Below are 15,551 nucleotides of genomic sequence, written 5' to 3'. Positions count from 1 at the left end.
TTTTTTGTTCTAATCACCTCACAGTGAAACTGAACCATGAGTCATAACAAGCTGCTTGTACAGACAAACTCCAGGGTCATTCTTTGACAGGACAGTCTCTTGGCCACACAGGCACCAGGTAGTGGAAATGATTCATTATTGATTTCCGTCTTTTCATGGGGTTTGTTCACAACAAGGAAAATATAGAACATCACAACAGATTTAGGCTTCAGTTACACATGGACGACTGCAGACGGATTAGTAGCTGTTTTCATTTATACTCCGGCCTGGAGGACACACGCCGTACATGATCAGCAGATCCGCACTACGGATCGACGCAAGAATGACAACACATTTGGTCTTTGTGTTCTGTTAAAGACGACCCTGGCTTTACTGTTTGGTATCAGTATCCGTAAACACTGGGTGGGTCAGAAAGAAACCCGAGCTGCTCCGTACGTCGAACTTATCCCGAACAACTTCTTGTCCATAAAACAAGTGGTGCCATTATGTAGACCTGAAAATAACCTGCACCAACATACATTCACATCCTCTAAGCACATGGAGATGGAAAGAACCTGCATCTACTTGCTGAACCATCTACTGTGTATTTACAGAAAGAAAAATAAATGAACATGTGACTTGAGTGTCTTTGTGAATGGTGTCGTTGAGTCTGTGTTCACTGTCCTCTCTCCAGGTCTTTCAGAGGCGCTGGTGTGAAGTTTTCTTGGATTCATCTTCATCATACAAACTGTGTTCACAATGTTTTTACCCAATATCGTCACTCTAATTGTCCATATTGTCATTCTGCTATTGTTATTTTGTTATGTTTCTCACTTTTTCCCTGTTAAGAAGACACTGGGGGAGTTTTCCCATAAGGACAGAGGGTGCTGTGATTCATCATTATGGGCTATAGAAATAAAATTCACTTACATGAATATGAAAATGTCACAGAGTGCACTTGTAAATCGAGCAGATTTGGAAATCCATGATTTACTTAATCCCAATCCTTTAATACGGTAATGTCATTAAAATTCCTCAGTTTTGATTGGTTACAGCAACATTTGTGAAAATGTGCTAAATATCCTATAATCCTTACAGTGTAATCACGTCACGTCACGTCACTTGCACAAACTATACAAGGCAAAAAAGAACATTTTGTACAGAAACTGAACTTTTCTGCAGGAACTGATAAAAAACGAAGAGTATGTTGATCTTTGTCAGTAATTTTCAGTTTCACACGAGCCTCGGTGTGTGTATAAGAAATATTGATTACTGCCAAACCTCAACTGAGAAAAGACTTGTACTTCTTCCACCGATGACAGAAAAAATACCCATGCACACAGAGAGACGGGGGGAAGACTTGCTCTGCCATATTTGATCAAAAACCATCGATGAGTGGAGGAAAGATTATTGATTTCTCTCCAAAACCTGAGATTGTCCTGGTGCCCGGCTGAAATACACACTGCTGTGCACGGCAACACTTCTGATGGACGTCTTGTTATCAGACTGAGGCTTTTTTTCTTTCTCTGACACATCAGAGTCAGTGAACTCCACATGCACTCCTGTCAGAGAGGTGCACGTGCCACATGCACCGTGATATATTGCATATTATATTCAGACATATTGCATGAATGTGTTGTATTTTTTTTTCATTTTATTTGTTTCAGTGAAACTTTTGGCTCCTAAATTATTTGTATTCACCTTAATAGATCACAGGCTCAGGCAGAGAGAGGGGTGGGGGTGAGGGTGGGGGCTCGTACACTAGATGGCACCATAAACCAACTGGAGACATGACTGGAATTTTAAACAGCTTTTTGCACACTGGTCTCGTTTCCTCTTTTAATCTCTTCTTCTGTCTTAATTGTGTGATTTTAACATGGGTTCAGTAATTCTGGGGTTAACTTACTTACACCAAAGGCTAGGCTAACATTATAATGTAAGAAGTAACAATATAAAAATAAACCATTACAAGCTAATTGTGTAGGAAATCTTTACTTAAATGAAAGTACAAATGTAAAGGATGCAGTATTTACATCTGGACTGTAGTGTAGTAGAAGTATAAAGCAGCAGAACACAGGAATACTCATGTACAAGTACTTCAGTAAATGTACTTTGCAGCACTGCTGAATCTCAGTAGCTCTTTGTTGTGCAGATAAACACGTTCTCCTGTCACTGGACCTTTAAATTGTTTATTCAATAGGAGCAACAGCTAGAATAACGAGGCGCCCAACGACCGTAATGTCTACAGAACAATGATACTGAGAAGCTGAAGTTATTGCATCAACACCAATTGTCGGTTTTCATTGAGCGTCATATGAAAAGAAATGTTTCTCTCTGCCTCAATTCAATATCTGTCCACACACACATCAGTCCCTGCAAAGAGCTAGTCTCACAAAGAGTGTGTGTGAGTGTGTGTGTGGGTGGGTGTGTGTGTGTGTGAGAGAGAGGAAATGCTTCTACACTTTCAAGTTGCTGTGACCAAATCCCTGGCACAGATTATCCAGAGGAAAATCTGCACTAGCAAAAGGAAAAAAATAAAAATCCACCAAAGGGAAAGTTGAAAGCTGGAACATCCCCACAGCCCCTGACATAAAGGTCAGGGGTGACCTGGGTGATAAATTGACTCGCTGGCAAAGAGTCTCCAACAGAGGCTTTTATAGACATAATAGAGCAGCAGTATATTTTGATCATTAACTGGGCAGCAGAGGGAATGTACTGGCCTTTTAATGCACTCCTATCAAAGGTCTGTGGACTGAAAACGGACCACGCTGCAGCGCTGAGCAGCCATTCGCTTCAGCAAAATGAAACCTGCAACACTTTAATCATCAAATACATTTACGTACAGACTCACAGTGTTTAGACTTTCATCATCATTAAACAGTGAAATAAATTCTGCGAGCATCACTGCAGCCAGCGTTAGGAACATTACAGCGGCACGCTTGAGGAAGAATAAGTGCCACACAGCTATTTACAGCCAGAAATGCCACGAGTGACATTCAGCGTGTGAGCTGAACGCAAATGTGGCGTTCAGGCGTCACCATAACTTACAGTATAAACGAGGAGTGATTGTTTAGTATCTATACTTTTCCCAGGCTCTTCAGGAGTACTCTGCCCCCCCCCCCGGTTTACTATTCTGTGGCGTTCCAGTGGAGACGGAGAGCTGCAGCTATTTTCTGCAGCAGATATGTTGGATGTCTCACGCCTGCTCCCTCGCCCATCTTAAATTAGAGCTTTCAGCGCCTGCGACTCAAAGAAGTCTTAGCTTAAATCCTCCCTGTTACCTGTGTGACAACAATGCTCATCACACACTGTTACACACATGCAAGCTATAATTCCCTCACACCTTTGTCTGTCACTAGGTCTGTGTCATGCACACTCATTAATTAAGTTTTATAATAATAATAAACTTTATTTACGTCGCCCGTTTTCTGTCAGTGTTACAAACTGCTTTACAAAAAGGAAAAAGTGCAGAGGAAGTAAAAGCAATAAAGTAAATGAGATCAAATAAATAGAAATAAAATAAAATTGATCAAATAGATCAGTTTTAATTACATGTGCCTGTATCACACTGAGAGTAACGTGCATTTTTACTGGCAAGCATGGTTTAATGAAGCTCACTAATAACATCGGCTCTGTATCAGGCTCTGCAACACACACACACACACACACACACACACACACACACACACACACACACCACACACACACACACACACACACACACACACACACACACACACACACACACACACACACACACATATATTCACGCCCACTAGGGCAATCATTCTGTCATCTCTGCTGCTGTGGAGCTGCTCCACTGGGAGCCTTGAGGCTGACTTATGGCCATCCACACATCACATCACAGGGAGCCTGTAATGTGTTGCTGAGCTAGAAAATATGAAGCCAAAGGGAGGAAAAACTAATTTTCTGCTGTAGTGAGGTTTGTTATGCATTGGGGGGGGGGGGCTGCATCTTCAGTCAAAGCTAAGGAAAAAAAAAGAAAAGAGGAGCAGGCTGCACTCTACACTACAGCATGCCTCTCAACACATGCTGCAACATATTCAGTCTGATGTGTTCTTGTCCACAATAAGACACCATAAAGATCACAGTCACTTCCACTGGAAAAGTTCGCTGCAGGCTGCAGGAGGGAGATGAAATGTAGAAAAAGTGTGCTATCAGACTGAATGGAGCAGTCCTCTCTCTCTCTCTCTGTCTCTCTCTCTCTCTCCTTCTGCTTCAGTATTAACAGGCTGGATTTTGCCTGAATACCGAAGACATGCGCGCTGAACAGGGGGAGGAGGTGGAACACGGACTGTCTGCTCCTGATGGTCTGTGTTGACTCCATCATCACTCAATTATGGTGCGGAACCCTCGTTTTCTAATCGTCTGTTCTTGTGGAAAAGGGGGAAAGTGAAGGAAGGGGGGTTTTTCCACCATTTATATGCAGGAAGATAATTTGATACTTTTTCGTTGTTTTGGAGCTTTTAGTTTCTTACAGATCAGGAGTCTTTTTATTATTATTATTATTAGATTTTTCTAATAATCGCTCGCCCCCGCCGCCACCCTGAAGTTCATTGTTATTATCTTGGCCGCCGGGATGGTGGCCTTCATCGGAGCGGTTATCTGCATCATCGCGGCCGTCCACACCGGATCCTCCAAGGCTGCCGCGGCACAACAGCAACCGGCAACCGACAACCACTCGCTGTATCCGGACGCGGCGGCGCAGACCCCCGCTGCCGGGGGCTCCGTAGCCAGGGCCGGGTCTTTGGGCGCTCTCCATGGTTCTGAAACACCCGATTCAGAGGCGCCCACTTTCAACATCGGGCTCAGCGGGCTGGATGGGGTCACTGGACTCACCGGGCATGACCCGACGGTCAGCCGGCTCATCTGCACGCCGATCCCCGCCGGGGAGTGCAACCCGAAAAACTTTAAGCAACAAGCGGACGACCCGTCGCTGTACGCGGGCGAAGACTGGGGTTACCTCCGCACCACCGCAGAGGAGCTCCGGCAGACGGTCCTGCAGCAAAAAGACCAGATACTCAACGACCAGAGGACCATCAGGGAGCTGACGGGGAAACTATCCGAGTGTGAGAGGGGGCTGGACGGCAGGAGCAGCGGCGCGGACAGACGCGGGAGCGCTGCGGGGCTGTGGGGGGGCAAAGGTGCGGCGGAGGAGACGCATGTGGAGCGGATCATGGTGCGGGACAGTCCGGCGTACGCATCGGACAGTGTCCACTTGCTCACCGTCAGGGCTGTGGATGAGCTGGAGCAGGCTATCACTCAGCTCAAAGACCGCATAGAGAAACTGGAGGTAGGTGAACACATAGATCATCCTCTGCGTCCAGCTGACACAACACAGAGGTTAGTTAATCCCAGGGAGCCGCCTTTGGTCCCATGATGGGACTCTGAAGGCATAAAGAAGGATCTCCCCTTTTTAAGATTCTCCAGCTGCTGCAATAAGTGATGATCAGAGTTGACATTCATGACTAGGTTTGTCTCTTCTTCACTCTGCAGTCCCTTTCAGGATCTCTGGGCATGCATGAGTGCTTCCTGAAAGCAAGGCTTTTCAATTTTGCATGAGAACAAGTGAGTTATCTCGAAGGCTCTGTGTGTGAGAGAGATTGGATGTTGGCAGTTAGATTCCCTGTCTCGGTAAACAACAACATCAAGTGAGGGTATTCACTAAAAATCTCAATCCAGGAGTGGAGTCTGGGAAACTCCACAGAGCTCCCTGCTCCTCCTGCTTCAACATTTACACATTAGGTACCTGTTCACGCCTTTAATGATGCATGAAGTGAGCAGATTGAAATGTAAAATTAAAAGAAAAGAGAGATGAAGAGTGGGGCAGGTAATCAAGGGGGAGAGGAGGAGGGAGAGATCAGGATAAAGATAAGGGGAGGGAGAGGGGCAGCAGCAGCAGCAGCAGCAGGAGGAGGAGGAGGAGGAGAGGATATAGCAGAGTAACATGAATCGTGCTCTTATCTGTCCAGAATCGAACGATGTATAACCTAATTTTGGCTAAAGAAATACCATCCATAATTAATGAGGTGCTATATATTTGTTGAAAGCACGGACTGTAACCGTGCTTCTCCGCAGCGCAGCGCTCCTCACTCAGTGGCAGTTTAATGTAGGACATGTCTGTACGGGTCATTGTCTTTTATTCCAGTGTCAGATGAAAAGCTCCAGAATGCATGAACGTAATCTCCATGTTTGACACTTCTCAGGAACAAAAGGACTCCTCTGCACACGCTTCCCCACAGCAGAGGAAGATGTGAATGGATTTCACAGTCTCAGGGTGATATATTTAAAACTATAGTGTTTCTCTCGCCCCCACTCTGCCTCTCCATGTCGAGTTTCTGTGGCCTACTTCAGTAACACAGTGCGGTGTTTACATCAGATCCTGTGCATATATATTTATATATAAGAAGAGCACTCATCTGGGAATGCCTAGTCAGGTCACCCAGCTTTCTTCTTGCATGTGCTTTGCTCAGGTACAAACCATCATCAGCTAACACCAGTCACCGGATGTCCACAGTCACAAACCCCCTCTTCACTTGTCAGGACAGAAAAATTCAATCCAAGTCCAGTCTGTTTTCTGAGAGCAGTTTGAGCAGCTACGTGTTTTTGTTTTTTTTTTTCCTGCAGCATCAGTATTTTTTTCATCCTGATCCATTCCAGTGTGATCATCCACCACATTGTGCTTTATCCTTCGTACGGGCTTGTGTTTGAACCGTGAATCCAGGAGCAGTATTCTCCAGCCTACGCTATGTGGGTTATTGTTGTCTGTATTATTATCATCATTTTCTTTCAAGTGATCACGTAAAGGTTGACCTGTTTCCATGGAACTGTTGGGTGTAATGAGCGTAAACTGACTACAGCACTTTTCAGTGATGGTGCAACATGAGGGCGGCGTGGCTGGGGCGGTGGCGGGCCGAGGGGGGGGGGGCGGCATAAATTACACTCTCTAAGAACACTCCAAGTATTTACATAAAAATACAACTGACGCACAAAAGTGACGACTTAACAACCGCGAGGATGATCTGGAAGGTAGGAAGATACGACGACTACATGTTCCCCAGAGGATGAATCCAGATCACTAATATGATCAGACTCAGAAATACTAGAAATACTACTACATTAAAAAAAATAAAATAAATAAATAAAATAGACCCTGTCAATAATAAACAGTATACACATAGTTAATGTTTACATGCCATTTACAGTTACAGTGAATTTGTACAGATTGAATTATATTATTGCACCAAAATGGTAACTGCACATTGGTGGAAAACAAATCTGTTCAAATCAATTTACTGATCGATTCTCAGAGGGAAGAGTTGATCCACTGACTTTTCCTGTTTTACACTTTTCACTCATCCTGTGAAACGTCTCAACATCAAACCAGATGATTTGGCAAAAAATGTTATACTTGTTTTATACTTATATATTTTACTTTTCCTCCAGCGCCACCATGTGGTTGCCAGTTGTGGTTTTGGCCCCTAAGGAATTGGATTGAGATGAAATTTGATTCAGACGTTCATAAACATTCAAAACAACGTGATGTTGTAGCAGAAAATCTTAAATACACAAAATCAGATCAAAACTCAAGATCACATTTCCAAAACGACGCCAACTAATTGCGTGAGAATACAATCGACACACAGATGTAAGACGAGTGTCAAGTTAGTGTGAGGTGTAGGCACGTTGTATCTGATGACTTCAGAACAGTAACCACACGTACGCCGCCACAGATTTGTTTTGTACACATCGATGTATTTATACGAAGGAGAGAAATGTAATTTGTACAGTTTCTGCCTCGGAGCTTCACCCCAGGCTTTATGACAGAAGTGTCAAATATTTTTGAGAGTAGATCACCTGTCATATGCAAAGATGCACAAGAGTGTTTTTGAACTGAGGCTATACGCGCTACTTCAGCAGATGAACCATAGATTAGTTCATGAGGTGAAAACATAGATTATTTTGGGGTCCAGTTTTAAAACTATTACAGCAAATGATGAAATGAAACAACACTGTTGGCTACAGGTGGGGCACATTCAACACAACAGACTAGATGTGAATTATAAAGACAAATTATCAGTAATGTAGTAGATTTTTCCTTTTTGGCTCAAAATGTAACTGCACCCCTGGACAGAAGTTTCTCTACCGATAGAGACAAATCTACTTTTCTCTATGGTTACATGCTGGAAAGGATGAACTGAGTAGATCCATCATGTATCTAATTTGAGACAGAAGTCAAGACCTGACCTCTGACCTCTTTGTGTTATCATCTCTGTGTCACTTTTTCACAGAGCAGCATTGACGTTACTCTTTGTGTCATCTTGTACAGCACACCAGAGGAAGGGATGGTGCACAACTATGTGGCTTTCATGTATTGTTCAGAGTGAAGCATGTGTATGTGTTTTCTGCATTATTCAGCTTGTGGTCTGGACTGTGTAATTCTACTGTGTACCGTAAAACAATATGCTTGCTCTGTATTTCCCACATCCCTTCCCTTGAGGTTTGGGTGTTTTTTTGTTTTTTTTCCTAGTGAAGCATTATGCAGCGGAGCAAAGCAATTTGTTGTTGACTAAAATAGTTCCGTCTCTTGGCAGCCTTTCTGACTTTCAATTATTTGTTGTGTTATACTTAATTGAAAAAAAATTCCCTGTAGACATAAGCTGACTCATGCCCAAAGCGTCATGTATTTAACTCCTGGACAGTCACTCATATGTTATTTTCCATGTGAAGTTTTACATCACAAGTAATTTAAAGTGGCTATAATCCATATTGATGAATCTAGAAAGAATTAGCACCTGAATCTGCAGCTCCTCTCGGCCTTCACACAGCTTCATAGTGAGTTTCATCTCATTGTTTACATGTCCGGCCTCCAACTTTACTGTTCTGGTTCCCCGTCACCACTCTCACAGCATCATCTTTGGCTGCAGCAAGCAGCTGTTTTGAGTGAATGAGCCCTACAAAACCAGATGGACACTACCTGCTCAGTAGCAAACAGCAGACAGACACAGTTAGAGACCAGCTGGTGAACACAGCGGAGCATTTGGCTAAAGAGTCAAATATTTCCCTCCGGGATTTGGGAGAGCAGAAAAGCTGAAAGAGCTAAAACAACTCAATATTGGGATCACTAGGTGACCAGACACATGACCCCAAATGAATGCTAATGTTGCTCCATAACTGCTAGATGTGTAACCTAGCAACTGTTTGTCAGCAAGTTTCCCATATCGACTTGAAAAGGTGATGATATGTTAGAGTAACCCCAACCTAAAAGTGGCACAAAAGATTACCTATTGCATTTATCTTTACAGAGATCCCTGCACAATGTTAAAAGATGGAAAAAATCAACTATTACATAATCCAGAAGAGTAAACTCTGAGATTCAATAAAAAATCAAGAAAAATAAAACACCAAGTTTAAAGTAAGAGTTAGACATGTGGGAACAGATTTGCTACCTTGCCCAGAGCGGAAGATCAACACCTCCCTCACAGCTGTTCATTCAGTGTGAAGCTGGAGCCAGCCGTCACTTATCTCATCATAGAGACTGGGAACAGGGGAAACAGGCGGCTCTGTCCAAAATATATACAAATACACTTATTCACTTCCTTACGGAGAGTTAGATAAGAAGACGAATACATCACTCTCGTGTCTGTACAGTAAATAAGAAACAAGACTGGAAACAGCTAGCTTAGCAAAATCCACCTACGCGCCTCTACAGCTCACAAACCAACACGCTGTATCAGGTCCGCACAGAAAACAAGGTGTTAAAAGCAACAGTTTGAGTGTGTTTAAGGGGGATTATGTGTGGGACTAAGAAACCTCACTGTGACTGCGCCCAACCAAGAAATACTCATGTACATAACATCCCGTAAAACCACAGATTATAATGTCCCGAAATGGTGAAGTATTCCTTGAAGTAAAAACATTACATGGTGAAACCTTATTAAATCAGCCCCCTAGATGTTTCCCCAGGCCCCATGTAATGTTTCAGAGAAATCAATTATTGATTATTGTGTGGGAGAATTTTGTCTCACGTGTGCACATAATGATAATGAACTGTGGATAAAGCACGACAGCAAGCGGAGAGAGTACTTCGCAGTATTTTCCTTAGACGGTAAAAACCAGTTCTCATGCACCCTCTCCCTCCTCTGCAGTCAGACATTGGCCCGTTTCCTCACAACCAGACGGATGGCAGCAGCTCCGGAGTGCCAGAGGAGGGCGAGATGTCTGTCAGCCCAGAAAGGTCGGCTGGTCCCGGGCACGAAGCTGACGCTGACAGGCCCTGGAGGATGGAAGATTTGGAGGGGGAGCTGGAGAGGAAGGTGGAGCTGCTGGAGAAAGAGAGAAAAGCCCTGAGGCTGGAAACTGAGAAACACAGACAGGAAATCGACCAGGGCCTCAGTAAACTACACCACCGACTCTCAGGGCTGGAGGAAGGTAAGGTATTAAAAGAAAGGAAAAAAAATGTGAGTGTGTATGTGCTGGTACATCTCAAAAATGTAGTAGATACAAAAAATTCTGATAAAAAAAATATATATAAAGTAATATATATAAGTGATTAATCACATTGCATCGGCTCGAGTCACTAACGATGATAAATAATCTGCCATAAAAACGACCTCAGAGGTTTCATTTTTGTATTAATCTTAATCAGATCAAGCCGTGGGGTTTCTTTATGATGAATTAATTATGTTTAACTAATGTAAAAGAAAAAAAAAAGATCAGAAAGACTAAATTCATGCCCTGCTTGAAAAACAGATCAGATGTTTTTTATATGAAGGAAGTGAGAAAAGCAGGAAGTCCATTTGATCTTTTTCCAGATAACTGTAAATTAAGCAACTGACTTCTCTTTGCGTTCTCTCCATCACCTTCCTCTTTTGTTTCCACACTCAAGCTTCTTCCTTCTCCTTCCCCAGGTGTCTCCGGGCATCCGTTCCCAGAGGGCTACAGGCTGTCCTTCCCGACACGGACAAACTACATGTACGCCGTCGTCAAACACTCCATCCCAAAGCTGCGGGCCTTCACCCTCTGCCTGTGGCTGCGGCCCGCGGAGGGGGGCATCGGGACGCCTCTGTCTTACGCTGTTGCCGAGCAGCCGAACGAACTGGTGCTGCTGCAAGGCCTGCACACCCCCACCGAGCTGCTCGTCAACGACAAGGTACTGTATCAGTCTAATGTCCAGAGACCCAGCATGTACTGTATATCTGTCCCGACCCGTCCACTGCTGCGGGTACGACTGATTTCCCAGAGGAGATTTATATCACGGTATGGGTCGTATTTCAAATTATTTACAGATTAAATTCCTAAAATGTTTTATTAACTCAGCACAAACCTCTCGGGCTGTAAATGTGCAAGACGACAGTTTAAATTCTAGTTGCCAAGATGCAAAATTCCACGTATGCAATATGGAGATATGTTTTTTTCATAGTCTGCATCGCCACTGGAAATACTGCCAAAAGTTTTAATTTGGAATTAATTATTGAATATTGACAATTATTGTGTAATATATCAAATGACACACTGGCAGTACATTTCTTAATATTTGAATTACAAAGAGATAAAGAGATGAATATAAAGCATGCAGAAAGTGTGCATTGTTTGTGTGCTTGAAGAGACAACACTGGCAAGTTCCTCTTTGCATTCAAATAAATATATATTTTAACATGCAAATTGTTTCTTCAGTGAATGGCAATATGTTTATGTTTATGTCACACTTACACAAGAAACGTAGAATTTCTCTCATACCAACAGTGACTCTGTGTGCTCTCAAAAGTCTGGGGCCAGTTTTTATTTTAAATAAAAACATTAAGGACAGGATGAAAACCTATGTGAGCTTTAGAGTGCTAACTGTTCATAAAGTTCCTGTAAGGCACAGAGACTGGATGCACTGCAGCACTGACATGAGACAGATGCAGTAACCATATCTTTGTTTTCTGGTAAATTATAACGACGACAGAAGAGTTTCACTGCAGCTTTCTTCAAGGTTCACCCTCTTTTTTTTTTTTATTTCACCCGTTGTAGTGTATATAAAAAACATTATAGCCTCCATTCAATTTTTTTTAATGACTATCACAGAAGAAGAAGTGCACTCCATTAGCACAACAAATCAAATGAAACAGCCAATTCAGCAGACAAGCTAAACGGCCTCATTCATGTGTTTAAATGACTCAGGTACCACCTTGACAGCATTGCAGGGTGCTGTTGTGCAGTGCAGTGCCTTTACGTATAATTCAATGAAGTCATTATGGTAATAGATGCCTGGAGGAAAAGCTGTGTGTCCTTGGAGGTAGCAGAAAGTCTTTGGGACTGTAGAAATACTACACAACAACCAACTTCTAAACCCTGACAGACTCAAAAACTCAAGTGGATGTGGCCAAAAATATGTAGCTGCACCACTATCATGCAAATGTATTTTTACATTCAAAATGTGTGACAGTGGAAAACACCAAAATGCAAACATCTACTTTCATCTGAGCCGTCTTTTTGCTTTCCCATTCCTAGGTGGCCCAGTTACCTCTGAACCTCTCCAGAGGCAGCTGGCAGCACATCTGTGTGAGCTGGAGCCAGAAGGGAGGAGCCTGGCAGGCCTACCAGGGGGGAAAGCTGAGGGGCGAGGGCCACTCACTGGCAGCCGGACATCATATCAGACCTGGAGGAGTGCTCATGCTGGGGCAGGAGCAGGTGAATTCATGAAGGACTGAGCGGAAAGACTGAATGAAAAAATTAAGTTTTGACTGATTAGAGGGCGGTAAAGTCGTTTACTCCGAAAAGAAATGTAATTTGGTGTGCCCTCCAGACTTCTGCTGACAACAGCAGTGCGAGCAAATGGCGGTTTACTGCCTACAGCTGTGGCTCTATTCACTTACCGGCTTCTCTGTGAGCTAAAAAATGTATAGAAAACAAAAGCATTAGAGACATTGAAGGAGTGGACGCAGGCACAGTAAATCTACAAAACCAGTTTAGTTTAGAGCACGATACTAGCTTTCCTAAAGTGTTCAGGTGGTTAGTGAGTGAGGTGTGTGTGTGTGTGTGCTTGGTTCAATGAAACAAATGGGCCTAAGCAACAAGAGTAAGAATCTAGGGGACCCTCGGGTTGAAAGAACCCCTCCCATAAGGCTTCTTTGTTTTCAGAGTCCTGCAGTCATAATGGTCCCTGTTTATCACATGTCCTTCATCTTCCCAGAAGCGAGTGCACAAAGCACGGGAGTGTTTTTGCGCTTCAATCACGTGCTCCCACTTCAAGCCTCCTCTCTGTTATCCATCTAACAACACTTCTTTCTCTCCAGGATTCCCTAGGCGGGGGGTTTGATTCATCCCAGGCCTTGGTTGGAGAGCTGTCCCAAGTGGGTCTTTGGGACCGGGTCCTGTCCTCTAGCCAGGTGGCCAGCTTGGCTCGCTGCGGCAAAGTAACCCAGGGCAGCGTGGCCCCGTGGACGGAGAACGGAGTCGAGGTTTTCGGTGGAGCCACCAAGCACCCGGGGGAGCCGTGCAGTAAACACAGCAGGAGCTCTCAGTGACCGACGGCGAAAGGCTTTGAGGAAGGGGGAGGTGAAAGAAGGGCGGGGATGAGGGAGGGAAGTTGTAGCCATGTCAAGAAGGTAGGATAACATCTGCCCATTATTAGCACTGCTGCGCTCGGATCAACTCTACATGGAAGGGGCTGACAACTATGTAAATGTGGCACAGTAGAAGCTTTGCAGTTACTTCACCGAATTTCTAGCAACCACATCCGATCCAAAAAAAAAAAAGGGATTCCTCATAAATTTAGCAGTTGTAAAGGTATAGGTCACATTTTAAGCTACGTGTACTTAATGAGTTAAACAAAGGACATTCTGGTAAAGTAGATTTGTCTCCAGATTCAGGCTACCTTCACTTATGTTGGTCCTACCTCCTGCTCTCTATGCTTCGTTAGCAAACCAGCTAGCAGTGTAATTACGTAAAGTAATGTAAACATTAACACCAGTCTACATAGCGAACAACTGAACCGACTGCTAGCTAAACCAGTGAGCAAATTTGTTAGCAATAACACAGTGAAGCTTAGCTAACCCTAACATGTATGATTAGCTACGTAGCTAAGAAGCTGCCAGTATCTAAACCTTAAAAGGAATAATTCAACATTTTGGGAAATACGCTAATTGACTTTCTAGCAGAGAGTTAAATGAGAAGAGGAATATCACTCTCACATCTGTACAGTAGCCCAGAGTAAAGACTGAAGACGGAGGGAAATGGCCGCCCTTGCTGACTAGCTCCTTAAAGCTCGTTAGTTAATTTGTTATGTCTCGTTCGTCAAACCTGTACAAAAACCAAAGATTAAAAATGACAGTTTGCCATTTTATGCAGAGTTTGTGCCAACTATTCTTGGCCAGGACAAGTTGCCTGACAACCAGCACAGACTCCCGGAGGTTTCTGGTCCCAGGCCAAGAAATAGCCTGTTACATAACCCCTTGTAAAGCGGCAAATTGATGTTGTTACTCTTCAGTTTTTGTATGGATTAAAACAAACGAGATACAGCATGTTCATTTGTGAGCTTTAGAGATGTTTATAGGCAGATTTTTTTGTTGTTGGATACAGCCAAGCTAGGCGGTTACCCCCGTTTCCTGTCTTTATGCTACGCTACGTTACCCCAGCTGCCGGTGGTAGCATCATATATACCCATAACTTTTTTAAAGTAATAGTAACAAACTTTTCTTTAAAAATAATCAGATCCTTGAGGAAGTCATTGTTTAACAGCCAAAACTGTGCAGAAAGTTCTTTTTATTTAGACAGCCAAGTTGTAATAAATCCAATGAGCTGTCCCCAGCTGTTGTCGCCTGAGAGCTGTTAACCTCCACTATGACTACCAGAAGTTGTGTTAAGCCATCTGAAACCCCTCCATGAGTGGAGCAGGGTGAGACAGGAGTTAATTAAGCCTATGACAGCTTTAGAGTTGGGAGTCAAGGTAAGGTGATGAAAAATGCTGCGGAGGGAATATTAAGCAGTAGATGATGAAAGAGAAAGGAAAGAGGGAGGACACGGGGAAAGATAGAAGGATCAGGCCCTTGTTAGGAGCGATGCTACATCGCTTTCACCTCTGCATGATGTATTCATATACTTGTAATGTCTTGCCACTGCAATATGTTTCTCACAAGTTTCACGAAAGAGGAGAGTGCCTCCTGAATCCACGCCTCTGTGGCTCGTCTTTGTGTTTATCCACGAAGGCCTGAGGGTCTCTTTTTGTTCCCTAAACGAGTGAACTGAACAAATCTAAATCAAGACATCTTATTCCCTAAGGAAAGCACCATCATTAGCAGAATACTCCTCTTTTTTTCTTTGGACGCATCTGCACACTTCTTGTCAAGCTTTTGCCCCATTTATGTCATTCTGTACACATTTAGAAAATCAAGGTCAAACTATGTGGTGTAATCAAAAAACCCTTTGGCTTAATCTTGTTGTTCACTTAGTTTTTTTAAATTGATGGTCTTGAATGCAACCTTCAAAACTCACATATACTTATATTACTTTCAAATTTTCATAATGCACTCATAGTAATTTTAACATTCTTAAATATCGACTGTTTT

At 43.3% G+C, this 15,551-nt stretch overlaps 1 protein-coding gene across 1 annotated transcript; it reads left to right on the top strand.

Moving 5' to 3' along the window:
• Positions 1–4,204: 4,204 nt before the first annotated feature.
• Positions 4,205–13,772, top strand: LOC111230353 (neuronal pentraxin-2-like). The gene is made up of 5 exons (XM_022757053.1): positions 4,205–5,293; positions 10,149–10,431; positions 10,911–11,152; positions 12,496–12,675; positions 13,281–13,772. Exons 1-5 carry the CDS (start codon positions 4,580–4,582, stop codon positions 13,509–13,511), a joined length of 1,650 nt encoding a protein of 549 aa, XP_022612774.1. The 5' UTR covers positions 4,205–4,579; the 3' UTR covers positions 13,512–13,772.
• Positions 13,773–15,551: the final 1,779 nt, after the last annotated feature.

This window comes from Seriola dumerili, unplaced genomic scaffold (assembly GCF_002260705.1).
Source record: "Seriola dumerili isolate Sdu_G_001 unplaced genomic scaffold, Sdu_1.0 BDQW01000262.1, whole genome shotgun sequence".
In the NCBI taxonomy this organism is placed as follows: domain Eukaryota; kingdom Metazoa; phylum Chordata; class Actinopteri; order Carangiformes; family Carangidae; genus Seriola; species Seriola dumerili.
This window is presented reverse-complemented; position numbering and strand designations above follow the sequence as displayed.

Coding starts and splice junctions, on each gene's coding strand:
- LOC111230353 (XM_022757053.1), top strand. CDS start 4,580: ATGGTGGCCTTCATCGGAGCGGTTATCTGCATCATCGCGGCCGTCCAC. Junction 11,153..12,495: donor AGCTGCTCGTCAACGACAAG/GTACTGTATCAG, acceptor TCCCATTCCTAG/GTGGCCCAGTTACCTCTGAA. Junction 12,676..13,280: donor TCATGCTGGGGCAGGAGCAG/GTGAATTCATGA, acceptor CTTTCTCTCCAG/GATTCCCTAGGCGGGGGGTT.